The sequence below is a fragment of the Strongylocentrotus purpuratus genome, unplaced genomic scaffold, assembly GCF_000002235.5.
Source record: "Strongylocentrotus purpuratus isolate Spur 01 unplaced genomic scaffold, Spur_5.0 spur5_scaffold_5, whole genome shotgun sequence".
In the NCBI taxonomy this organism is placed as follows: Eukaryota; Metazoa; Echinodermata; class Echinoidea; order Camarodonta; family Strongylocentrotidae; genus Strongylocentrotus; species Strongylocentrotus purpuratus.
In genome coordinates, this window is record NW_022145611.1 from 39,409,712 (window position 1) to 39,437,173 (window position 27,462).

At 35.6% G+C, this 27,462-nt stretch overlaps 1 protein-coding gene across 1 annotated transcript; it reads left to right on the top strand.

The window, feature by feature from the left end:
- Nucleotides 1–23,939, top strand: LOC115929642 (menin-like). The gene is made up of 6 exons (XM_030999249.1): nucleotides 1–861; nucleotides 2,761–2,955; nucleotides 7,580–7,722; nucleotides 18,076–18,116; nucleotides 19,109–19,333; nucleotides 19,925–23,939. The coding sequence occupies exons 1-6, from the start codon at nucleotides 438–440 to the stop codon at nucleotides 20,937–20,939; spliced, it is 2,043 nt and encodes a 680-aa protein (XP_030855109.1). The 5' UTR covers nucleotides 1–437; the 3' UTR covers nucleotides 20,940–23,939.
- Nucleotides 23,940–27,462: the final 3,523 nt, after the last annotated feature.

Sequence of the window (27,462 nt, forward strand, 5' to 3'; positions counted from 1 at the left end):
CTACCACCAAATCTGCGCTTGATAGTTGAACTGTGTTTTTATTACATTCATTACCATAAGGCAATATGCACGCTACGCTGTGTGTCGCCTCGATCCACTGACCGTCACTAAGTGGCGCCAATACTGCAAATGCATCCATTTTTATTGGCAGACTTGGTCTTGCATCATCGGAGTGAAAAAACAGGGGGATACGTTGTAACCTCCAGATGGGGAGGAATTATCGTCATAGGACACTCATCTCGTAATATTTTGTCTTCGAACGTACCATTTTGTATTTTCATAATACCTTTTTCAAGACCATGTGTATGGTCTGCACAATAAACGGGGAAAGTAAACACAGGATATCAACGTCGTATAATAACACACGCCAGAAATTTCCAGCGCGATCGAGCGATCTAAGTGCGCATGCGCAAGGCAGATAAAATCAACTTTTCGCAATGGCGGGCATCCGTGATGAAACGAGGAAGCTCTTCCCCGTCGACAATGTTAGGGCTATCTTAAAGATATTTCGCTCAGAATTGGAAGGAGATCATGAACCCAATCTGACGGTTCTTTCGGTTGTTGTAGGAATGGTGGAGAACATTTTAACGAGCAATCGTGCTTCGTCCCAGGGTCAAGCTGCTGATGAGAACCGCATGTGCATTGAACCCATCTTTCCAGTCATTGAGCTACCGAACGTGGAGGCGTTGTGCGCCAAATTCGAGGCTCAAGTGAAAGGGTCTGTCGACTTGAGCGACTACAAGTCAGAATTTGCAACCAGAGAAATGGTTAAAAAGGTGTCTGATATTATCTGGAGTTCACTCTCACGAGCATACTACAAAGACAAGGCTCACTTGCAATCTCTTTTCAGTTATCTGACTGGTAAGAAAAGACAAAAATTATCATGAGGTAGTTTTTCATTTTGGAGAAAATATGAGTTGCACGTGATTGACCGAGGTGGGCGGGGCCAGAGATAGAGTCCACATGCGTACCAACATAACAACTTTGGCTCAACATGACTAAATCTAAGTTAGATCAAAGAGATAGCTGGTATCTCTTTGGGGTCTTTGGTTAGATTCACAATCAATTTTTCAAATTTCACTTATGTCCTGGGATATATATGAAGTCTCAAGATGTTAAAATTAGATGTGTTTCTGAATTTAGGCAATCCAACCCTTGTAACTCTTAAATTGATTTTTATGAAAGAAAAATATCAAACGGAATGGCAATTTTTTTAATGAATCGGACCACTTAGCTTAAGTAAAGAGACCACTAAGTCTATGCGAATCTCAAATTGGCAGTTTGGTCAGTGGATTGTGACGTTGTGTAGGACATGGATAACTCCCATTTGTCGTGTACAAAAATATAACAAATTTTTGTTTTTCTCGTAAGTTCCTTCTTTCTTGGGGCACTACTCAAAATATATTATAGATAGCATATTATTATAGGTCCTTTTAAAAGAAATGACCTTCCTGAGCCATGATTTTGTTGAAAATTTTAATCATTTTGTATGTTGGACCAGATGGGGAAAGTAGTCCGACACTACATCACATGACAGTACTGCTTTACACAATTTAAAGTGCCCGTACGTGTAGTGATTTCAATTTTCAAAATTCATTACTTTCTTATATTTAATTGAAACTTCATCAGGCTCTCTAATTTTTCTGCTTTCTTTTAGAGTAGTTGTCCATTTGGGTTGGATTTCCCTTTAAGGGTTAATCTTGACTATAGTCTGTACCTGAGTAATCATGCCGGCTTTAACTTTAGTTCTAAGCCTTTATCAACACCACCATTAGTACCATCATTCAATTTATTTAGGAATTTTTTATCGGTTTTGAATTTGGTCTTGGGACTCCTGGTTTTCTATGATTTCTGAATTATAAGAAGATTCCATATTTTATCAACTTTAATATTTAGCTTCAGACTGCAATGGTATCAAGATAATTCTATAATACCGGTAGTCTCAATAGATTTTTAGTTTTTTTATTTTTACTTCAGTCATGCTGATTTATTATGGAGTTAATAAATCTAGACTAGATCTAGCAGTATTGGTAATCGATTACAATTTATAGTATTCCCCCACACATTAGCAAAAATTTTGTTAATGCATTGCATCGATCTAACAAGTACAACAATCAACATTGGAAGTTTTATTTTTTACATTAAAAAAGATGGGTCTATACATGTACATGTTTTCCTGTCCTGAAAATGCTTTAAATTGTTTTGTTTTGTTGCAGGGGGAGGGTTTTATTAAATAATGTATTGAAAACTATTGAGTCTATGGGAAAAGAAAAACAGTTGTACCAGAATGAAAAAAAAATCCATTCCCGTTATCATTTTGTGCAAATTATTACTTATTACTTATAACTGCCCTAAAGTCCCACTGCACTACTTATACCTACGGTACTCGCACCCTCTATAGCAAACAATGCCTAATCGGTGACCATTGGTCCCCCATGATAACCTTTTTCTTATGTTAATTGAGAGCTTATTTGATGAGATAACCACCTGTCAGTGACCATGCAGGGAGGTCTAATCCCTCCTGGCCAAACTAGTGCAGATAGGCATTAAGGTCTCTTCTGCACATGAAGTTGAATTTAGTAAGATTATTTCATATCAAGTCATAATATGGACATTGTTATTGTAGTCATTTGTTATGTATCAAGGACGGAGCTTGTGCAAAGAGTTTCTTGTAAGACAATCTGTTGCTTTCTCTCGCACTAAAAAATTGTCTTTTTGAGTTTTATCTACCCATTTTCTTTAATTCCTTTCCCCTGCTAGGAAACCAACTGGATTGTTTTGGTGTTGCGTTAGCTGTGGTTGCAGCCTGTCAGATCCTGAACTTCAAGGATGTACACCTAGCCCTGTCTGAAGACCATGCCTGGGTTGTGTTTGGAGAGAATGGAGAGGGGACTGCTGAGGTCACCTGGCATGGAAAAGGGAATGAGGACAAGAGGGGGCAGCCTGTCAGTATGGGTAAGACAAGATAGAAGTTTTGATAAGATGTCAGCACAAAGCACTCAACTCTCTATCCGCCCTAGATTAAGTGATTTCATGTTTGACTTCGGTGTTAAGTGTTGGTGTTTATTTTGTTGTGAAATCATGATTTGAACGTGAAATGAGAAAAAGTCGGTCAGTGTTTAGGTGTTGACTTCTGATTTCTCTGTAGTTTCTGGTGGTGGTGTTCATTTAAATCAGATTTGAGCTAAACAGAGATCAGCAGTCAGATATTCCTGTTGACTAATACTAAAGAAAAGAAGTATCTATTTCATGGTCTGTGTTGGTGTCCATATTACTAGCTTTAGGATATATTTTTGTCGGTAAGAGCCTTCCAAACAATCAAAAGGGTTTAGTTTTTACTTCAGATAAATTTGATAAATCCCAATCGTCTTAATGAGGCCTGAGTCATAACGTTTTTTGCTAAATGTTTTACTGTTAACTTTATACGGGTGGTTTTGTTTAACCATTATGAAAATACATGTATTTGCACACATAGCAGCATTACTATCCTGGCTGTGTATTAAGGTGGGTAACACTGTACTGCAGTACATTCACGCAACATTTTGTTAAACCTGATCAAATATATTAACAACTCAATACTGATGACAAATAACAAACAAATAAAATATGTGGGGTCGCGTAAAACGCATTTAGAGTCCTTAGTTTTTATCTTTGAACTCCCAAATTCGTTACAGAATATATTGTTTCAAGTTATCCAACGAATGTAAATAATGTCAATCTGACTTAAATTTATTTCCATGTTTTGGGATTGTTCATTTTTTACTTGTGCAGCAGTAATACGTGGCTAAGGCCATCGAGGCCCCATTTTACTATTGACTTTTTCAATGGAAAAAAAAAAAGAATAAAAGATTTTTATTTTTATGATGGTGGCAAACAATTAAGCTCAGGTCTGTAGAGTACTAAAAGAGCTTTGGTTAAAAAATAAAACTATACAAACAAACAAATACACTACAAAATAAACAAATAAACCGATACAAAACACAAGAAAATACATGACAATCATTCGGAAGAATTGGTAGCTTCACTAGAGCATGGTATTGAAATATTCAATATTTATATTGTTCAAGGGCAATTAAACTAGTGCTCTCATGCAATGGTAGAGCTCACAAGTCATAACAAGCTGAAATGTGTGTGATTTGTATGCAGCTCATGAGGTTGACTCATAGGCCTGTTTTACAGTGCTAACCCCACTTGGCCCAGCAATTACATGGTTAGGAAGTACATAATTATAATGTAAAATTGTTAATTACTGAGAATAATTGTTTTTAATGATTCCTCATGAATTGTAATATGCCATTAAACATTAAACGGAAATCAACCAGGGGTTATATCCTTAGTTCATTTAATATTTAGCAAGGTACAGGTTAACTGTATAGCTTTTGAAAATGAATGTTTAAAGTCATTCTAAAAGTTGATAGTAATGATTTGTGATTTCTTAAAAATTTGTCTCTAGTATTTTGGTCATAATCAAGGATTATTTATTTATTCCACATTCAATATTATTGAGTATGAACACTAAATTTCTGAAACAATTATTTTTAAAAAATTGTAGGAACTTTGTTTCCTTGTTTAATGCCATTGCTACCTTCTAGGCATTTCAACTTAATTTCGAGCCTTTCAATATATTAAATTGTATTTTTATTAGAACATGGTCGTTAAATCCTTCTTGTGAATGGGAGCCACGCGTATGTCTTGCTCGTTTAATAGGCAGTCCACTTATATCAGCTATTAACAAATTACATGTTTCATGGTTTGCAATTATCACAGACATGTGATCAAGTAATTGTGGATGTACTACCTATTATATTTCCAATCAATTTGCAAGGATGTGTCATTTTGCATACATTGTTTATTTAGATTATAATGGCTGCTACTACATGTACCGGTATAGTGTTCATTTAACCTATACAGAACTAGATAGGATGATTGCTTTGCTCTCTCTTTTCATCCTTATCAGTATACCTTATTTGTATGGTTGTGATGAGAGTGCCTGCCTCCTCCGCACTCCACCCCCACAGCTCAATTCAATGGTGCTTGAGGAGTCCAGAGGCTACGCCCACATACAAAATCATCTTTTATGCAGAAGACAGCATTGTATTCAGCATGGCGTGTTCTGTTTCTTGCTCTGGAATTACTTACACATTGATATTTCACATCATCCCTTGTATGGATTGTCTGGATTATTTGCCTTCTTGATATGAACACCAACAAAAATTACTTTCATTCTGTAGGGGAAATGTCAGCACCTAGCCCTAGAGATGTTCCTTTCTGATCTTTCTTTGAAGTATACTCCAATTATCACACTGAACTGAATTGAATTTATTTCCACATTTACATTAAAAATACAGAAGTTGCTACAGTATATATACAAAAGTAAAAGTATAAAAAGTAGACAAACATCAAATACATGCATTAAGAAGATAAAAGGACAAATTCACACGACTTGAAAACATACAATGTAAATGTGGTGGGATAACATTGTTAAGAATTGACCGGAGAGTATGTGGGAGTCACATCAATTTATTTTCATTCTCAAATTATGCAAAATTCAAGGAGCTTTCCTTAACTTAAATTAAATTGTATTTTTTTCTGGCACCCTAATGTGTGGGGTGAACACTATTGATTGTCAAGTCTAACTGTCAGGGTCTATCTATTCCTTATACCATCCAGATAATATGTCATAACTACAGGTATCATCCTACCAGCAATAAATTCAAGTGTCCAAACATTGAATATCAGAATATGATAATTACTTTGATCAAACACTTGACACCCAATAATAAGAATTGCACAGGGTTAAGGTTATCATTTCAAACTACATGTATAAACCTGAAAAAGGTCCCCCCCCCCCCTCTTTTTTTTTTCTTCTTCTTCCTTAGCTCGCATGGACTCTTTATTGATTTGCAGATGTAAAAGTATTTTTTATGTCGTTTTTGTTTATGAATTTTTAAATCTTGTATAACTTTTTTACATCAATTTTTTAAAATTTATTTATTTCTTGCTGGAGCTCTCTTTTTATGCCTCCGCCACCGAAGGTGGTGCCGGAGGCATCATGTTTTCGGGTTGTCCGTCCGTACGTCCGTCCGTACGTCCCGTTTGACCGTTATCACAATATCTCAAGAACCATTTAAGATTTAAACTTAAGACTCGGGAATAGTATTTATCACCATAGGAAGACGATCTGATTAGATTTTGGAGTACGTAGGTCAAAGGTCACAGGTCACAGAGGTCAACTTATGAAATTCCTTGTATTGAGTTTGTTAGCGCGATATCTCAAGAACCATTTGAGATTTAAACTTAAAACTTAAGGATAGTATGTATCACCATAGGAAGACGATCTGATTAGATTTTGGAGCACGTATGTCAAAGGTCAAGGGTCACAGAGGTCAACTTATGAAATTCCATACATTGAGATTGTTATCATATCTCAAGAACCACTGGAGATTTAAACTTCAAACTTAGTGATAGTGTGTATCACTATAGGAAAACAATCTGATTACATTTTGGAGCACGTAGGTCAAAGGTCAAAGGTCACAGGGCTCATTATGTATGCAAAAACAGCTTGTGATCGCGTTATCTGAACAACCGATTGATGGATTCCTGCCAAACTTTGGTCATGTATGTATCTTGCAGAGCTGATGAACTGAATAGATTTTGGGGTCACGAGGTCAAAGGTCACAGGGCTCATTATGTATGCAAAAACAGCTTGTGATCGCGTTATCTGAAGAACCGATTGATGGATTCCTGCCAAACTTTGGTCATGTATGTATCTTGCAAAGCCAATGAACTGATTAGATTTTGGGGTGACGAGGTCAAAGGTCACAGCGCACATTATGTATGCAAAAACAGCTCGTGATCGCGTTATCTGAACAACCGATTGATGGATTCCTGCCAAACTTTGGTCATGTATGTTACTTGCAGAGCTGATGAACTGATTAAATTTTGGGGTCATGAGGTAAAGGTCAAGGTCATGCGGCTCATTATGTATGCAAAAATAGCTTGTGATTGTATTATCATTAGAACAGATTGATGGATTCCTGCCAAACTTAGATCATTTATGTATCTTGCAGAGCCAATGAATGGTTCATAAGATCAAAGGTCATGGGCTCATTATGTATGCAAAAATAGCTTGTGGACGCATTCTCATTAGAACTGACAGATGGATTACTATTTAACTCAGGAAATCTTGCAGAGCCAATGAACTGAGTAGATTTTAGGGTCATGAGGTCAAAGATCAAAGGGTCATATATGTTTATGAGAAATTGCTTGTAATCACGATATTCTGAGAACATGTTAATGGATTACAATTGAACTTGAATTTGAAAAATTTCTTCCGTTTTGGTTTGTAAAATTGCTCTATGACGGAGGCATCATTTTCGACTGCGCGCAGTCGAATTCCATCTAGTTACAAATGTTTTTTCTTCCCAGAGATATATATTGATTTTCATTGTCGAAAATGATTTTTTTTTTTTTTTTTTTATTTATTTTTTTAAATTTTTTTAAATTTTTTTTTTTTATTTTTATTTTTTTTTTTTTTTTATAATAATTTTTTTTAATTGTTTTTATGAATTATTTGCAGGAATCACAGAGAAGAGTTGGTTGTATCTGAATGGTTTCCCTGTAGTGTGCACAAGACACATGGAGATAGCAGCCTTGGTGTCAGCTATCAACCCTACTATCAGTTCATCGTTAGACAGCATAGAACTTGCTTCTTTACAACAGGTGGGTATATTATTTATATACAGTATTCCCCTTCCACCTTTTCACACATTGGTGTTATTGCTAATAAGATGCAAGAATACAAAAGGGATTTTAATATATTTGGTAATTTGATAACTTTTGTAATATAATGATCATTTGATGATTTAAAGGTATTCTATGGCATTAGGCAAAGTAAAGAATTGGTGGGGGGGGGGGGCTGTTTCTTTGTATATAGGATTTGCTACTTCAGCTTACCATAAATAGCACTTTCAGGTATTTGAAAGTGAGAGTGAAAGCTGTGCTGCTTCTAAGGTTTTGCAAACAGGAACACCGCCCTGATCACTATTCTACTCTATTTATAGGTTTGAAAAGAAGGTTGAGTTCCGGTAAAAGTGAAAATGTATTTGTGAGCTTTATTGGTCTCTTTATTACTACCGGTAAGCGGAAAGAAATCATAGTAGGAAAATTCCAACAGGGTTTTCCCTGAAAGGCTCTCATATTTGTGAAAAGAAATGATTAAGATTTCTGATGCCACATTTTCATACCCCTACCTGTATACAGTCTCTTTCATTGTTCATGTTTGTTTTGTTTTGTTTTTTTGATAAATATATTTTACATATTTTAATAATTTTGATGAATTCTAGACATCAAATATACATTTGGTAATGGATGATGCCTTTGAGTTGGAGTTTGAATATCATAACTTGAGTACAGTTTTATGATCAAGATTAATAGTTATCTACATTGTATACTGTAGGCGTATCTAGCGCTAGAACTCATCCGTCCCATTTTATATCGGTTACATGTAGCTTTAGACCAGAATGTCAGCACTAATAGTAGGGACACTGATTTTCCGTTTTAAAAAATGGCTTTTTCCATTTCAGAAAATCTGGAATTCCGTGAATTCTGTTTCGCCAATGATAACCACTCAAAAACAATATGGATGGGACTGGATAAACTTGATGCAAAATACCAGTGAAAATATACGAAAAATTATCAAATGTTTAGATTTACCAACTTCAAATTCGTACTTAGACAAGCAGACTAAAGTTAGCGGAATGTGTCAGAACACTACATATTCCTGACGGAACGATACAGATACAGGCTGACTAGTACCAACGTGGATGAAAACATTTCAGTCTTGGCTGTCATGTCAGCGATCGGTCGATTTTAGGCGCACATGCCAGCCCCTTTTTCGAACTGTACAACAGCGTGTGTACAATCTCGCCGCACTTAGTGCCCGCTGCTGGCGTGTGTGTTCCTAGTATTACGTCTACATAGCTGGCATAATAGGATCGATTCGCTGCTATTTGTACTGTGTTTTGTGTCACAATCTCATGTGTCCAGCGAAACAAAATGGCAGCCCCTGTCTCCTAAGAATCTGACGAATATCACTAAATATTCAGAGTTATTAACCATGATTTTAGGCCCAATATCTTTTCACTGCATAACAAATCACACAAATAGTGTAAGTTTTACAATTTTCTTCTTAAAAAATGAAATGTTTTTAGGTGAAAAGGGTTTTCCCCGACTTTCTGTTCGAAATTGCATTTTCCGTTTCAAATGGTCATTTCCGTGAATTCTGTCCGTTTTCTGTGATCACAGAAAATCAGTGTCCCTACTTAATAGGAATAAACACAGGCTCATCCTTCACAAAACATGGCAAATGGTTTAATGTGTTTACTCTTACATGTAGATAGTGAAGATTGCAGTAGCCCCTGCTTTGTCTTGTATATGTGTGTCTTTTAGTTTCCTCTGATGCTATTTATGACATGTCAGTGGGTAGTATGTAGGAATTTAAGTGGCAAGAGATTGCATGATAGTCTAGGACAAATACTTCAAACAAACAACAACAACAAAATGTGTGTGAATGATCAAATATTTAAACTCATATTTAAATTAAGCACCTGTGTATAAGGCGCACCCCTATTTTGGGGAGGAAAAAACGAAAACCCACGCGGGGAAGGACCTTCATTTAACATCGAGGTGCAGTTAAAGGCACTGATTTGTGTTTGTAAACTTGTCACAAATAATAGTAACAATGTTGTTTTTAGAAGAATGTGTAATATCATTAATGTAAATTAAAAACAATAGAGTACCTAGGTCCTGGGATAGAACCTTGTGGTACACCATTTGTTATATAAAAAAAATTGAGGAATTATTATTATAAACTACATATTGAGATCTATTAGAAAGATTACTTTCAAACCAAGATGACAGACAAATTTTAGTGTTGTTGTAGTTTCCCAGTGGTGAGTCAACGCACTGATTACTGAGCTGGGAGACATTGCCAGGCATAGCGCCATAAATCGAAACTAAAAAAAAAATATATAATTTTTTTTTTTTAAATTTAAAAAATTAAAAAAAACCTGTGTATAAGGCGCACCCCCGACTTTCAATTTTTTCGGCGGCAAAAAAAGTGCGCCTTATACACGGAGATTTACGGTATTGCAAATCATATGACTACGTCACTACGGTGCTATAAAATCTGTATGGTTGGATGGTCCACTGTTGTAATCATCAAAATTGGAATCAACATATCCTTTCTTCAATTTTAAATGAAGAAAAGCAAGTAATGGCTTTCTGAGAGGTCGAGTAGTTTTGTGAAGGTTGTATATTTTTAGCATTGATCAATAATGAAATGAAGAATATCCCATGAGAGTTGCCTACAACATCCTCATTCAATCTTCATACACCATGGATAGCTAGTATGAACAGATTCTTATCTGTAGCACCAACATGTTCATTCGATCTTCATACACCATGGATAATAGCTAGTATGAACAAGGTCTCATCTGTAGCAGCAAGATCCTGATTTAATCTTCACTGATACAATGTACACCCTGAATCAGGGGTTAACCCCCCCCCCCTTGATTTTTTTTTTTAATGTGTATGTTTTGGGGGAAACCCCCCCCCCCCTTTTTTTTTTAGTTTTTGTTAATTTTTTTTTTTAAATCCTTAAAGGGGAAGTCCACCCTGAAATTAAGTTAGTTTTAATAGGAGTAGAAAAATGAGAGAAACAAGTCAGTGAAAGTTTGAGCAAATTCCGATTAAAAATAAGGAAGTTAGGATTTTTGAAGCTGTGATCAATCAAACACAAATTGGGAACTCTATGACGTATCATGCGAGCTCAACTACCATTTGCTCAGTACTAAAAAAATCTAAAATTTTCATTTTCCCTCAAGAAAAATTTCAACCATACATGCACCCTAAATATAATAATTGCAAATATGTTTCTATACTCCCCCTGCAAGGAACAAATATATATTCCGTCATCAATAACCAAGAAAACATGATTTTATGGAATATTATGCACAAAGCAAATGAAGGAGAGCTCGTATAATAAGTCACAGAGTTGCCAATTTGTATTTGATTGATCACAATTTAAATAATTCATAACTTTCTTATTTTCATTCAGAATTGCTCAAACTTTCACTCACCTGATTTTCTTATTATTCTGCCTCTATCGAAACAAACTGATTTTGGGGGTGGACTTTCCCTTTAAAACCCCCCCCCCCCCCCCTTGAAAAAATCCTGCATTCGCCACTGCCCTGAATAAGATAGCTAGTATGAACAGAGTCTCATCTGCGAGCAGCAACATCCTCATTCAATCTTTGTAAACCATTGATAAGGTAGCAAGTATGAACAGGGTCTCATCAGCAAGCAGGAACAACATCATTTAATCTTCATACACCATGGATAAGGTACAGTGTAGCTAGTTTGAACAGCGTTTCAACTGCAAGCAACACAAAAAGGGTTGTCTAGACATAGTGGATGTATCCTACAAATGTCATAGGGTCATGAGAGGTTTTAAGGGTTAGATTTTTACCAAGTTAGGAGATACATATATGTAGTGTAAGTCCATCCTTTAAAATGATAATGCACAGTGCAGACATTAATTTCTAGTGATTGTATTAAAGGTACTATGTCCCTTTTGCAGCCAACCTCAAATGCTGTAGAACTTTGCAGGAAATATGAATATATCATGTATGTCCTATCTGTGAAATTTAAACGTTAGCAGTGTCCTCATGTTCAAATTATGCAAGGAAACCTGTTTACTTGCTAGACTTCACTGTCAGACACTATTGAGTGACTGACTGGCTTTTTTCTTCTTTGTCAATAACATACATGAAAAGAGTTGTAAAGGGTACATGAGCATTTGTCTACATCAATAACCCACTTCTTGTGATGGCCAAGATTAAACTGATTGGATCTTTGCGCAGCATAAAACATATGACCATTCGGTACAATTGTCTGAAAATCAAGACTATTACTTTTGGGCTCTATAGCCCTAAAGTCGGTTTGACAACTAATACCGTATTTGCCGGCGATAAGGCCGCATCCCCGGAAACTACAACAACTACAACTACAACTTGTAATTCAGAGCATTCTGGATCAAAAGACTGTTAAAGATGCCACTAAAAAGTAAAATGTGAGACTATAGTACTGAGTAGACTACTAGATGTAATTTGACTTCACGTCCTTACCATTGCAAGCAGTGCTATCATCGTTTAATGCAGTCACACGGGCTACAGGTGTAAGAGCCATCTGTGTTCGAACACATTCCATTTGCACAGAGCGTTGCATCCACCATGCATTCGTCAATATCTAGGAAAAGTAAACATTTTTATGCCTCCGCCACCGAAGGTGGTGCCGGAGGCATCATGTTTTCGGGTTGTCCGTCCGTACGTCCGTCCGTCCGTCCGTCCGTACGTCCGTCCGTCCGTACGTCCGTCCGTACGTCCGTCCCGTTTGACCGTTATCACAATATCTCAAGAACCATTTAAGATTTAAACTTAAGACTCGGGAATAGTATTTATCACCATAGGAAGACGATCTGATTAGATTTTGGAGTACGTAGGTCAAAGGTCACAGGTCACAGAGGTCAACTTATGAAATTCCTTGTATTGAGTTTGTTAGCGCGATATCTCAAGAACCATTTGAGATTTAAACTTCAAACTTAAGGATAGTATGTATCACCATAGGAAGACGATCTGATTAGATTTTGGAGCACGTATGTCAAAGGTCAAGGGTCACAGAGGTCAACTTATGAAATTCCATACATTGAGATTGTTATCATGATATCTCAAGAACCACTGGAGATTTAAACTTCAAACTTGGTGATAGTGTGTATCACTATAGGAAAACAATCTGATTACATTTTGGAGCACGTAGGTCAAAGGTCAAGGGTCATAGAGGTCAACTTATGAAATTCCATACATTGAGATTGTTATCATATCTCAAGAACCACTGGAGATGTAAAAACTTCAAACTTAAGGATAGTATGTATCACCATAGGAAGACGATCTGATTAGATTTTAGAGCACGTAGGTCAAAGGTCAAGGGTCACAGAGGTCAACTTATGAAATTCCATACATTGAGATTGTTATCATAATATCTCAAGAACCACTGGAGATTTAAACTTCAAACTTAATGATAGTGTGTATCACCATAAGAAGACAATCTGATTAGATTTTGGAGCACGTAGGTCAAAGGTCAAAGGCCACAGCGCACATTATGAATGCAAAAACAGCTTGTGATCGCGTTATCTCAAGAACCGATTGATGGATTCATGCCAAAATTAGGTCATGTTTGTTACTTGCAGAGCCAATGAACTGAGTAGATTCTTGGTTCATAAGGTCAAAGGTCAAAGGTCATGGGCCCATTATGTATGCAAAAATAGCTTGTGAACGCATTCTCATTAGAACTGACAGATGGATTACTATTTAACTCAGAACATCTTGCAGAGCCAATGAACTGAGTAGATTTTATGGTCATGAGGTCAAAGATCAAAGGGTCATATATGTATATGAGAAATTGCTTGTAATCACAATATTCTGAGAACCTGTCAATGGATTACCATTGAACGTGAATTCAATTTTTTTTTTCTGTTTTGGTTTGTAGAATTGCTCTATAACGGAGGCATCATTTTCGACTGCGCGCAGTCGAATTCCATCTAGTTTTCCCCGAAGACGGTAGTCGTTATTTTCCCACTTGAAGACATTTTCAAGCCCCACACTTATTTTAGGGAAGTTCTAAATTAGTATTATCTTTCAAATGCAGTTGGAATTTAACTTTTTCATTTTTTGGCCTGCAAATGGGACATAGTACCTTAAACATAATTTGTTAATGTCTTTAAAAAAAAAAAAAATCATTCAAGGGTTAAAATTGTGAAATACATGTGCAAGAAATGCACTTGTTTTCATCATGTACACATCTTGGTCATTTGCCCGCCCCCCCCCCCCACTCAGTGTTATTTAGGGTACACGTATGCATGTTCCCTCCTTTTGAAAACACCCCCCTAAGTCTGGTGTGTAAAGTTAATACGGGCCAGATTTTTGTGTACTACGAGCCAGACTTTGGTGCATGAAAAGTACCCCTTTACCGGACATTTTGGGAACACGCATGCGGTTCCTCCGACCCCGGAGTGGGGGGGGGGGGGGTCATTTGCTTCTCCCTCGTTGTAATTATGCACATTTTGATAAACAGCGATCATTTTCTGTTTATCTTATGTCAGGACTGTTACCTAGAAAGACCAAACTAATGATGCATATAAAAAGATTTAAGGCCTGTGTACTACAGAGCATGTGCAGGAAAGAGTAGGTAACCAATACTGAGTGTAAGGCAGGGGTTCTTGAATATTTGTCATGCAGGGTAGAATTTTATTTGGCATTGCATTGCATTACCTAATAAATTCTAGTCTTCTAAACAAAGTGAGATTTGCATTTTTTTTGTAATTCTTGGCTTCATATCGTCTACCTGGTATTTGGAGCTGGAAGGGTGTTAGCACAGTGTTTATTATATTAGTGAACACACCTCTGGCTCAAAATGCACTGTATTTTTGATGAGACAAAATTGGGCTGCTTTTTTAAGATTCAGGTTTCTGCCTCATCTTACAAATTCACCTCTCTGCAAAACACAGAAATTAAAAGCTTGAAAATGATGCAACTGCTATGAAGCCATATTCATGCATGATTGTTCGATTGAGATTGAGAGACTCATCTGCATGACACAAGGCTAAGATCGCGTGATGATTGTCATGTCTGTAGAGTAGAGATGAACTGTGGCATTACTCATAGCATGGTGTGAATGGTATGGTTTAGTTATTAGGTCTGGTTATTAACCTTTCAGCGTATCATCGGCAAAAAATGCCAAGAGCAGTATTGAAATTAACTTAGGTGACGGTCTTGTTTCCCGGCCACTCACCCTTCTAATGAATTCATTTTCATACACACCTCTGCTATACACTTCAACCAGGTTTTTAATCAATCATATCTAGCATGAATTCTTAGTGGTTGATGATGATAAATAAGAAAGCCTCACATATGATGCAGTAAACCACCTTTAAACAAAATATTTTACATGTATGTGAACAAGGCCAAAAGACAAAGAGGTTCATGAATGTTGCATACATGAGAATGGTGTGACTCATAATAATATCTTTGTTGTCAATTTCATTGATTATTTTTTGCGACAGAGTTTTTAAACTGATAGGTATCTTTCCTTCCACTTGCGTATTCTTGGTCATACATCAAGCATCAATTTGATGTCTATACCGTATTGATTTTGTTTTGTATGGTACTTGTTCTCAATCATTGATATTAGAGTGGTTTTTTTTAATCAAACGGTCTGAATTCCAAACTACTGCAATTGTCTGTCCTTAAGGTATTATTCCCCATTTTCTCAATCCTCAATGACCAAATCACTGAAGTCTGACTAATGGCTATTTCTTGTCCATTGCAATATCTCTCAATAAACCATGAAGCATAACTCAAGTCTTTCTGTTTTAGAGAAATTACTTTTCTCTATCTTTTTAGGTTTATAAGCCATGATATTTCAGAATGACTATACAAGCAGTGACAACAGTGCACAAATAGTGCAAACATATGTACAGTTGCCACTATGTAGGATGTGGAGTTCGTAATTTGAACATTCTTAAAGGGCCATCCCTACCCTTGTAATAAGTTCATTTGTATGAAAGCAGAAAAATCAGATAATCATAATGGCGAAAGTTTGAAATACATCTGACAAATAATATCAAAGTTATGAATGTTTGAAATATGAGATCACTAAGTCTAAGCAAATCTCATATAAGCAGTTTAGTCAGTGGATTGTGACGTAGTCCCAGATACTGTACCTCTCCCATTTATCGTGTACAAAAATATAATCAATTTCTGTTTTTCTCCTAAATGTCTTCTCCCCTTGAGGCTCTACTCAGAATGTATTATGGATAGTGTATTATTATTATTGATCCTCTAGAGAATAGAATCTCCAGAGTCATACATTTTTGAAAACTTAAAGTTTCAGTCATTGTGTGTGTTGGAACAAATGGGAAAATTGTTCGCTACTACATGACAGAGACATTACCAATTCAGCCAATTTGAAGAGCCCAAAGCTACAGTTGTATAGTGATTTAATACAACCTTTAAAAATTCACTTTCTCATTTTTTGTCAGATTCATTCAAACTTTCACCAGTCTACTTCTCTGATTTGTCTGTTTTCCTTCAGAGTAGTTTGCTATCAAGGTTTGATTTCCCTTCAACCCATTCGTGTGTGTGCATTGCTCTAAACATGCTTGCTGAGAGTTTTAATGCATAACAAATATTCCTATGTAGGGAAGAAAATGGAAGCCCATGATAGATTCAAATAAGAAGGAAAAAGTATGCATCTAGGTATGATTTTGCTTGCCATTTCTGGTATGATCTGGAAATGAGTGAATAATATTTTGTTTATTTCATGGGCCATTGAAAGAAAACAGCACTTGACTCAGAAAATAAAGGCATGTGAACACACAAGAAAGTGTGCATGTAATTAAATTTGCGCCCCTCTATTATTCATAACAGTACATGTACTTTCAAGTTCAACAGTCTTTTTCTCAAATGGATGAAATGGCCATTATGATTCTAATCAAGTAATTGTCTGTGGGGAAATTTTCAAAGGGAAACTGAGAAATATGAGAACATAAAGACTCTCCCTTTATCATTTATATTTTTGCATGTTATAGAGAAGATAAAAAAGAGTAAGAGAGGAAGAGATAGAGAGAGATAGAGAGTGAGATAGAGGGGGGGGGGAAGAAAGGGGAGAAGGGTTTTAATGTCTCAAAACTTGAACAAATGTCTGGCTGAAATGGAATCTGAATGCATCCCAATTTAGCTACTTACAATTTGCAAATACTTGCAAAGGTGAAAAATTATGCTCAGGCCTCTGATTTATGTTATTACACCCAGGCAAGAATAATGCATTTCTGCCTAGAGCCAGTATTCGTGCACTGTGCAAGTAGACCAGACCGAATGACAATGTGTCATTAAAATATCTGATTTGATTTAACTCTGTCTCATCTCTTCATACTGGTCCATGAAGTGTACACTACACGTGAGAGTGAAATCAGACGAAGTGACTCATTTTCATGTGTTTATTCTGTGTGCAAATTGTCCTTGTTTCCCAGCGAGGCGATGTCCCATTCCTTCAGCGTCTTCAGTGCCACTGGCTGCTGGAATTCAATAATGTGAACAAACACCTAAAAATAGATGAGCCATTTGTTTTTTTTCCTGAGCTGCCTTTTAATTACGTCATATGTAAGGTTGTCTTACAATGAAGAAACAGTGATTTTATTACTAACATATTGACAATTTTATAAAATCTGATTTCAGGGGAGAAAAGAGATTTGCATGAAGAAAATTGTGAGCAAAAGCTAAAAAGCTGAGTAAAGTTTAGAATGTAGACAATATTTCTGAAAGACTATGCATTTGTTCTAATCGTGGAATCAATTAGCATACGATTGATTCCTGTGCTGTAGAAGCTTAATGGTTGTCATGCAGACTGAGCTGTATTGAATAATGCCTGATTGACATTTAGTTACTAGACTCTTCATGATGTGAAACCGTTTATATTTACAGACTGATGTACATACTGTACATACATATAATAACGTATTAAGTGTGTATTAAGTGTAGAGTTCCTCTACCAAGAGGCAAAGTGTACTTGTGATGCCCTTAATACAAGGCATTATATATATTTTGTGTGGGTGTATGCTGGGATATTGTCGTATTTAGATTGTTGTTAGATATTGTTGTCATGACAACCCAGTAATTCCTCACTGAGTACATAGAGGAAAGTGAGTGATTGCCATTTCAATCTCATCCACGTGCAAAGACTTCATACATGTACTGGGTACATGTTTATTGTAATTAGAAAAGACTTCTACCCCATGTTAGTAATGACTTAATGTGTATCATTTGACAATTCAGCAAATTTTTCTTATTAGTGAGGTTTTAGTATTGATGAATCAATAAATTTTGCTTAATTTTGATATCAGGTTTCAGTATTTGGTAAACCAGTAAATTTTAGAATTTTATGCTGTCTTTTCTTTTTCAGGAGCTACTATGGTCACTCTATGACATGGGCCATCTGAAAAAGTAAGCACTTCATTTTATAGTTATGTTATTTCCCTGTGGAGTCTTCTGACGTATATATAATTTATAGTTTCCTGGAATTGTTGTGGAGGGGAAAGACAATATCCTCATTTAGTTGTAAATCATCTTCCCTGCCCTTTCTGTTCATATTTGCTTACCAGTTTAGTTATTCACTGTTCTCCAAAGTTGTCTTGATATATCCTTGTTCAAAGCGTCCTTGCTATATGAAGTGTCTGATTGCTAAATACATTGGCTGGTATTCTTGGATGGTGATTACTTTAAAGCCTGGGAATTGTAACATAAAAATTATTATAATAATAATAATAATAATAATAATAAATAAGATTTGTATGGTGGCAAATCCATTGGGCAATCAAATGCTCAAGGCGCAGTTTGTGCAAAAGATGAAATACATGATATACAAAAGTGCAATAGGAAAGGTACAGACATGAAAGGTAAAGGTAACCTTGTTTGTTAATAATAAGTTACTATGGAGTGTAAATATCTAATATTAGATGTATCTCCTTCAATCAGTCTTATCTTTAGTAACTTCAGAAACGATGCATGGTAAGTTGCTACTATTGTAGCAAGATTGGAGATACAATATATTTTTACGATTGATTGCAAGTTGATTTTTATGTTACAGGTTCCAGGTTCTTTTAACTAAATGGACAAATTAAGACCTTATCAAGACAATGATTTTATTTCCTCCTGAATGGACTGCAATTTTATTTAGGTAATAGAGCGGTCAATATATTTTTTGCATTGTATAATATATCAGAACCTCTAAAGCCAGGTTGTCCTTTGTTCACCTTTAAACACACAGGTCGGTGAAAACTTTTGAAACATGTGAATTCAAATAGCAGTTTTACAATTTAGAGTATGTATACATACATGTTAGGGAAAGTTGAGGTAAAAATTAGGTCCTATTCTTGTTTTTGGAGCAGAGCAATCCGACTCTCATCAACTTTCTTTTCAATTTTCTCATCCTGCAGGTATCCTCTTGCTCTGAGCAACCTTGGTGACCTTGAAAGCATTGACCCCACACCAGATCGACCTACAACCCTTGAACTGTTTGAGGAGGCTATTCAGGCGGGCAAGGAGTTCTATTCTGACCACCATGTCTATCCCTACACTTATCTGGGTGGTCATCTCTACCGGCAGAAGCAGTACAAGAGGGCAATGCAGTACTGGGCAGAGGGAGCTAAAGTGCTCAGTCAGTGAGTAGATTCTCTATTGTCTTGCTCAATGTACATAGTATTTTACAGTATCCTTCACAAGTATGTAAATGATTTGTTGTAACTTTGTAAACCTCTGCGCTAGAAATGCATGAATCCAGCAGACATTCTCTAGTTGTGTATGCAAACATAGCAGCTTTTCCATTTAAACGTTATCAATTTCGTTTTAAATTGCATTGAAATATGTATAAACCTGCAAAGGGTGCACTCGCTTACTTCTGCGGATAACTATATTTACTTTCATATTCAGAATGAATGCCTTGGCCTGTATGCCTTTGAGAAATATTGAGTAAAGTTTGTTAATGATAGGCAGAGCAGTTGTGTGCAATATGAATAGATATCAAAGGGATCAGGAAAGCTAACAAAACAATTTTAATTGAACAGTTCAGATGTTAAGGTTCTTACTTTATCTAATGTACAATGTAAATACACAATAGGTAGATATCACCATGAAATCATACTGTTAGAATGATTGGTGAGAAAAGCTTTTATTAAGTATTACACTTTTCTTTTTTTTTCTGTGTGAAATATGATAATTCATTTCTTTGAATCCTATCATTTTCTTCTTTCAAGATACAACTACCAACGGGAAGATGAAGAAGTTTACAAGGAATTTCTGGAAGTGGCCAATGAATTAATCCCTACCATCCTGAAGCAAGCCACTGTGTACCATTCCAGAGATGCCAGGCACATCCCTAAAGACCCTGAGTGCTACGGATTCTACCTGCGTCTCTACGACAACATCTGTAAGTGGGAGGAAGGCAGTTCCACCCCCGTCTTGCATATCACATGGGCGAAGCACTTTGTAGCCTCGGTCACCAAGTTTGACAGCAGCATACGGGACAGGTTGGATGTTAGATTGATCGATGCTGAGGGGAAGGAAGAAGTGGAAGAGAAAGAGGAAGATAATGAAGAAGAAATGAAAGATGAGGAAGAAGAGGAAGAGGAAAGTGAATCCAAAAAAGCAGTCAAAGACAAGGAAGAGGATATCAACAAGAATGTGGTCTCTGCACCTGATGAAGCTGACGGTTGCGGGAAAAAAGGCAAGGCAGAGAATGAGGGTGAACGCAGTGAGGATAACATTAATCCAGAACTCTTCTCAGATCCTTTTGCTGGGACAGGGTTACTTTGGGACACCAAGACCGAATTCAGTGATTTCCTTAGCACTCGTTCCAACGGCAGCGCTTTCCCAGGCATGACACTCGAGTCTCTCATGAAAGCAGAGAGTCCTGCAGAAATGGCATTCCAAAGGCGTCTAAAGTCACAGCTGTCGCAAGATGATAATGACAATGCACAAGGACAGAGTGATAGTAAACAGAATGAGGAGGGTGACGATGAGGATGATGAAACCAAAGACGAACTGGAGGACAGCATCAACTTGCCTCCACAACCCGTACCTAAGATCCTCTTGAGGAGTGCCAAAATGAAAGGGCTGCGAGGTATCCTCACCTCAACGAGCAAACTGAACACTGCAGCCATCCACCTTCAGCTGACTGCCCAGTCACAAGTGCAAGTTGGCAAGAGAATTCGATCCACCAATGATTATGAAGACTATGGCACCTTGAGACGTAGACCACGCAGGGAATGAGAAAGGGAATCCTACGAAGGATTATCGCCAGTAATGTAGGAAAATCCTTTACATGGGATTATGGTAACTAAACTTGGTTGAATGTATAATGTAATGTCAACAAAAGAGATTTGTTTATTTTGAAAGAGGAAAAAACAGTGATGAGACAGTGCCATGAATAAAGAAATATTCCTGTATATTGTTGTTAAAGAAGGCAAGCATTAAGCCTTTTGAATGAAATATAAGCTTTAGAATATTTCCAAATTATTAGTGAGTCTGCTCACATTGCATTTCTCAAGCAGTAGACATTTTGTCTAATGCTAGATTGTCTTGAAATTAATCCGAAAGGTCACAATGTTCTTGTGAATTGCTTTCATGAGTTATAGACATATTGATCAAATTCAATATATTATCTGTTCATCTAATGTTATATAATGAAGAAGATTTGTCTTGGTAGCCAGAGGGAGGGGTAAAAGTAAATATTATCTGTGTGCATTGGGTGTACTTGACATGTACAATTACCAGTAGGCAAGCCAAAGTTATCATTTCCATTTTAACATTATTAAAGGAAAATTATGCCCCCATCGGCAGAGACAATCCTCAATTAGATTATTATAGAAATACATTCAGTGAAAACAAGGATTGTTCCTAGTGCATCTTCTGTATAAAAAGTGCACTTTTCTGAACTTCCATGCTTACTCTGCAATATATATGTATTTTATGTGCATTTAGTAGAAATTTTCTTTTATATGTTAAGAAAAAAGACTACACAGGTACGGAGTGCAATCGTGCCCATCTTTTTTATGTTTCTTAAACAAGTCCTGTGTGGTCAGATTTTTATATTTATATGGAATGACTTATTTATGTCCTGTAAAGTTTATTTCAAGTTGTTTGCTTAATAGTATGTACTTTTCCTTCTTACGAGGTCATAATTGATATTGATCCAGTTGTACATATATATACGTGTAGCCAAATGTATTGCTGATGAAAACGCTTCGTCAGTGTAAATTTGAGATTATCTTGTCAGATTATTCTGTGATTTCAAAAACATAGGACATATTTCCATCTCTTTGGAAGTTAAGAGGTATAAGTATGTTAAACATAATTCCATAGTCATTAACTGTATGTCTGAGAACAGCATTCTCCTTTGTATCTCTCTACTTGACCAAATTGAAAACTATACGCATGCTGTGGATGATTTCTTCACTTATTACCATTTTATATTTTATTTATTTATTCATTATTAGTGTTTTTTGTTATCTTTTATATCACTTCTTGTCCATTCTTGGATGATGTATCAATAAAAAAAAAACAGCAGCAGTTTTTATTCAAATTGTTACCAAAGATTTATCACAACATTCTTCATGTTGTTGCTAATGTATTATGCACTTGCCAAATGTTTGGAGATTATTTGGTCCTCTTTAACATATTGATGTATAAATTAATGTACAGCGTAATTGAATTGATATCTGTATATAATACAATGTCTGTAGATTCAGTGAGCATATGCTCCGTCATTTTATTGTTTGATGCTTGTATAGTTAATTATGTCTTTCTTGTCGGAAGAAAAGCTCAATGTAAATTACGAGAAAAAGGCCATGGTGAAAGTTATTACTGAACAAAATGTTTTTAAGTAAAAGGTGGTATTTCAAAAATACAAATAGGGGTGAAAATATGATTGAAATTTGAAGAAAAAAAGGTTGAATATTTTTGATGGTGCATATATTCTTGTATGTAATATGAATATACATGTAAAATATGCACGAGCAAATATAAGAACCGGTAATCTGTTTCTGTGTTGTCATTTGAAATGCCTTTTATGTGGGTGTCATTTTAAAGTTGCAATGATGTTGATTAAAGTTAATGTCAGTGTCTTTAACAAAATTATAACATGGAATTCTAGTAATGTTATCTCTATTTTTATTGAAATGATACAAATTATTAATGCAACCTTTTAGAAGAAATCAAAAGGGCAAATGTTTTGGGGCACCCTACAGTGAAATCAGTCAGATAATGTTACGTTTGGATAAATTCAGATCTGGCGATACCTTACATTTTAGGGAATAAAATCAGATAATTCCAATCATGAGATTTTGGTTTTTCCAGTACTCGAGATTACCTTTAATATTTGGTGCCATCTTTAAAAGATATTATTGATCGTAAAATGAATTGCTCCTGTTTTGTGAATGGGATTTTTTGTAAATATGTAGATTTATGCATGTGAAATGAGTGAGAAAATCCACCGTTCTGCCTAATCATGTTGTATCATAAGGTAGGTTTTAAAATGAGAAGTACTGAATGTTTGTTTTCTTTCAAATTTTTATTAAAAAATGAACCACATTTGTGTCCTTAAGATGAAAGAGCGCCACCAAGTGGTCATTGCTTGTCAGGTGTTTTAAGTGAATGCAATGAAAAGACAAGGAAGTATAGTTTATTTTTGAAAGAGAAGTATGTTATATCTTTATTTTTTATGAGACAATCCCTAATTGTGTCAGTCTTATTTTCTTGTGAAATTGTGGTAACTTGTCAATAGATTTTGTTCTTTATTTGATGTAAGATAATGCTTTGTTTAGAAATTGAAAAGATGTAAAAGAATTATATATATTTGTTATGAAATATGTAACTCACCATTCCAAAAATATACTGCACTGTATGCACCAACTGTTGATTCATGTTAAGATATTAAAGTGTATTCATTTGAAGGAAATTTTGAGCAATTTTATCCAAACAACTCCATATATTTGACATAATATTTCACATCAAGTTCAATTTAGTTAAGATGATATATATTACAATGTAACATTTACAGTATTTTCTTCAGTACTGTGATTCTTATGAATGTATTTATGATTATGTAAATCATCCTCTAATTGTTATTTTATTACTATTATTTTGAATGAACAGACATATGAATGTATTCGTCACACCCTCCATTGATCTAAAGAAGAATAAATTAGGTAATGAAGAAGAAAAGCTGCTACTTGGAGAGCTATAAGGGCTATTTCAGTAGTAGGGAAAGGGGGAGGGGTATCCAGAGCCCCTGCTTATTATTAGCACAGATCTTCAAGCATTCATAGTTCTTTCTGTTCAGTAGGTATGACACTTAAGAAGGAAAACAAGTTTATCGTCTAAGGGTTATCTAACCATCACCATTTCAACGATTTATTGATTTATTCAAATGCAAATATTTAAAGTGAATATTTGTAGATTGGTGTTCAAACTGTTTTTGCATTCGCACACATTACACAGCCTAAAGGAATAATAGTATCACATGGCTTATTTTGTCACATTTGAAAATATAATCTTGTATGACATCTATCTACATTTAGGATTTGAGTAGCCTAGTTTGCCCTCGTTATTGACACAATAGTTATCAAGAATTCCCTTATCTGATATAATGTAGACTTCTGTCCAATACACTTTCTTACGTACATTGCCTTCAGCTCTAGACACTCGTCTACTTTGCCAACCACACAAGAATTTCATGAATAGAGTCCTGAAGCTCCTGCAATTTAATGTGACATAAGTCTATATTATAGCCGGGTATTATGGTTGGCACTTCCTGAATCAAATGAGCAGAGGTTTGGCAGTCAGCCCCCCCCCCCCCCCCCCCCCCCCCCACCGCTAGCTTTCAAGATTTGAAATAATAATAATAATAATAATGATGATGATAATAATATTATTTGCAGCTCCTAATTTGGGAGTGTTACAGACACACCAATTATATAGTAAGCTTAATACCTGTTGTCACTTTTTATGCCTCCGCCACCGAAGGTGGTGCCGGAGGCATCATGTTTTCGGGTTGTCCGTCCGTACGTCCGTACGTCCGTACGTCCGTCCGTACGTCCGTCCGTCCGTCCCGTTTGACCGTTATCACAATATCTCAAGAACCATTTAAGATTTAAACTTAAGACTCGGGAATAGTATTTATCACCATAGGAAGACGATCTGATTAGATTTTGGAGTACGTAGGTCAAAGGTCACAGGTCACAGAGGTCAACTTATGAAATTCCTTGTATTGAGTTTGTTAGCGCGATATCTCAAGAACCATTTGAGATTTAAACTTCAAACTTAAGGATAGTATGTATCACCATAGGAAGACGATCTGATTAGATTTTGGAGCACGTATGTCAAAGGTCAAGGGTCACAGAGGTCAACTTATGAAATTCCATACATTGAGATTGTTATCATGATATCTCAAGAACCACTGGAGATTTAAACTTCAAACTTAGTGATAGTGTGTATCACTATAGGAAAACAATCTGATTACATTTTGGAGCACGTAGGTCAAACGTCAAGGGTCATAGAGGTCAACTTATGAAATTCCATACATTGAGATTGTTATCATAATATCTCAAGAACCACTGGAGATTTAAACTTCAAACTTAATGATAGTGTGTATCACCATAGGAAGACAATCTGATTAGATTGTGGAGCACGTAGGTCAAAGGTCAAGGGTCACAGAGGTCAACTTATGAAATTCCATACATTGAGATCGTTATCGCGATATCTCAAGAACCACTGGAGAATTTTCACTTCAAACTTAATGATAGTATGTATCACCATATCATAATATCTCAAGAACCACTGGAGATTTAAACTTCAAACTTAATGATAGTGTGTATCACCATAGGAAGACAATCTGAATAGATTTTGGAGCACGTAGGTCAAAGGTCAAGGGTCACAGAGGTCAACTTATGAAATTCCATACATTGAGATTGTTATCATGATATCTCAAGAACCACTGGAGATTTAAACTCCAAACTTGTTTAAATTGCTCTATGGCGGAGGCATCATTTTCGACTGCGCGCAGTCAAAATTCCATCTAGTTTTTTCTGAACAGATCATGTTCGTTGGCCATCCTTTGAATTTTTGTAAACGTTAAATATTTTTGACACACACTGAGTTTCAACTTGAAGGACCATATGAAACATTTGATGAGGAAAGACTTTAGAGTTAAACATTATATGAATTAATTGATCGATTCCGTGCCAAAACGTATCTTCAAGTGACATTGCTAAATTATTTATACTCCACTAATTCAGGTTGCATTTATTTTGTTCCCATATTAAGTACCGTATGTATTTGTGTAATATTATAATTGAGAATTCTATTAATGTGTCATATCACCTATTTTATTTCAAGGCAACTTCCACTAAATATATTTCTTAATCGGTGTTTTTATAGATTATATGCACTATTCAAACATTTTTGCACAATTTGTTTAGTTTTATTTTTTCTTGAAATAGTCAAGTATAATACATATCTTTAATGAGATATCAGAAGATCAGTCAATTTTTGTGAAGATTGTTTCGTTGGAAAAACCTTTGCACAGAATTACAGTTGTAATTGTAGCTCATACTAGAAATACCACTGAACAATTCTGTTACACTTGAGTGGTATTTTATGCTCCTCTTGTTCTCATTGTTATATACATATCATTCCAACTAGTGATCATGTATGATTTAGAAGCATTTAACTTCATATATTTTAGCAGCTGAACTTAAATACATGCATTCTCACTTTGCCTGTAATGTAAATGTAATAAGGATTGTATGGTCTTACATGCAGCTTTTTTATCAGAAAGATGTTGACTTTGAAAAAAAACTCATTATTTCTCAAGAGTTTGAGACAAATTTATGTTTCTCTTGACCATTGTATTTATAGTGTAAAGTAAAAACTGGTGGTGAGATGGGAAGTTTTCTCTTAAGAAGATAAAGCTTCAGATCCACTCCAATTTTATTCATTCTTTTTCTTTTTCTTAAAGTAAAATGACTGTTTAATTGAATCTCTTTCTAAGTGAGACAATTTTTCTTCTTTTACAAAACTGAAGTTGAGCAAAGGTAAGACCAAAGCTTTCTATAACGTTCCTATAAAGACACTATTCTAGTTCCAGGGATGCAAATCTTTACATTGGACAAGATATATGAAGCTTTAAAGTGTTGTCATTTTTCAGGCTAGTTTGGTAGTACAGTATACTGTATTTTGATGTCACAGAAATAGTCTACCACATGTCATAGATTGCTTTGGAAAAAGAACTCCAATTTGTTCTGTATTCCTTGAATATAGATTAAAGATGTTTAATGTTTTAAGAGTTCAGATGAAGCTGTAATGCCCACATATATACAATTGTTGTATTTGGCTTACTGGGGCTGTTAATACATTGTGAGATTGACCATATCACATGTATGTGAACTTACTTAACTTTCACCTTGTTTTGGAAGTATCAAGTAATGTTCCTATGAGGGTTTTATGAAAAAATCCGACAAGTAATTGTGACAATTGAAAATTATCAAATATTATTCTATTCTGATATGAATATATTCATAATGCCAGCTTCAAATTGACTAACTATGAAGTAGCCATGATACTTTAACATAATAGTCATATATTAGTCTTACTTTTGGTAAAGACTTTATATTATCAAACAAAATCCAGTATATCTCTTTATCCCTATGTTTATTCAAGCTACCGGTATATATTTTTTCTGAATCTGTTGAAGGTTTGTAGGCAGACATATTTTGAGGGTTCAACAGAATACCCT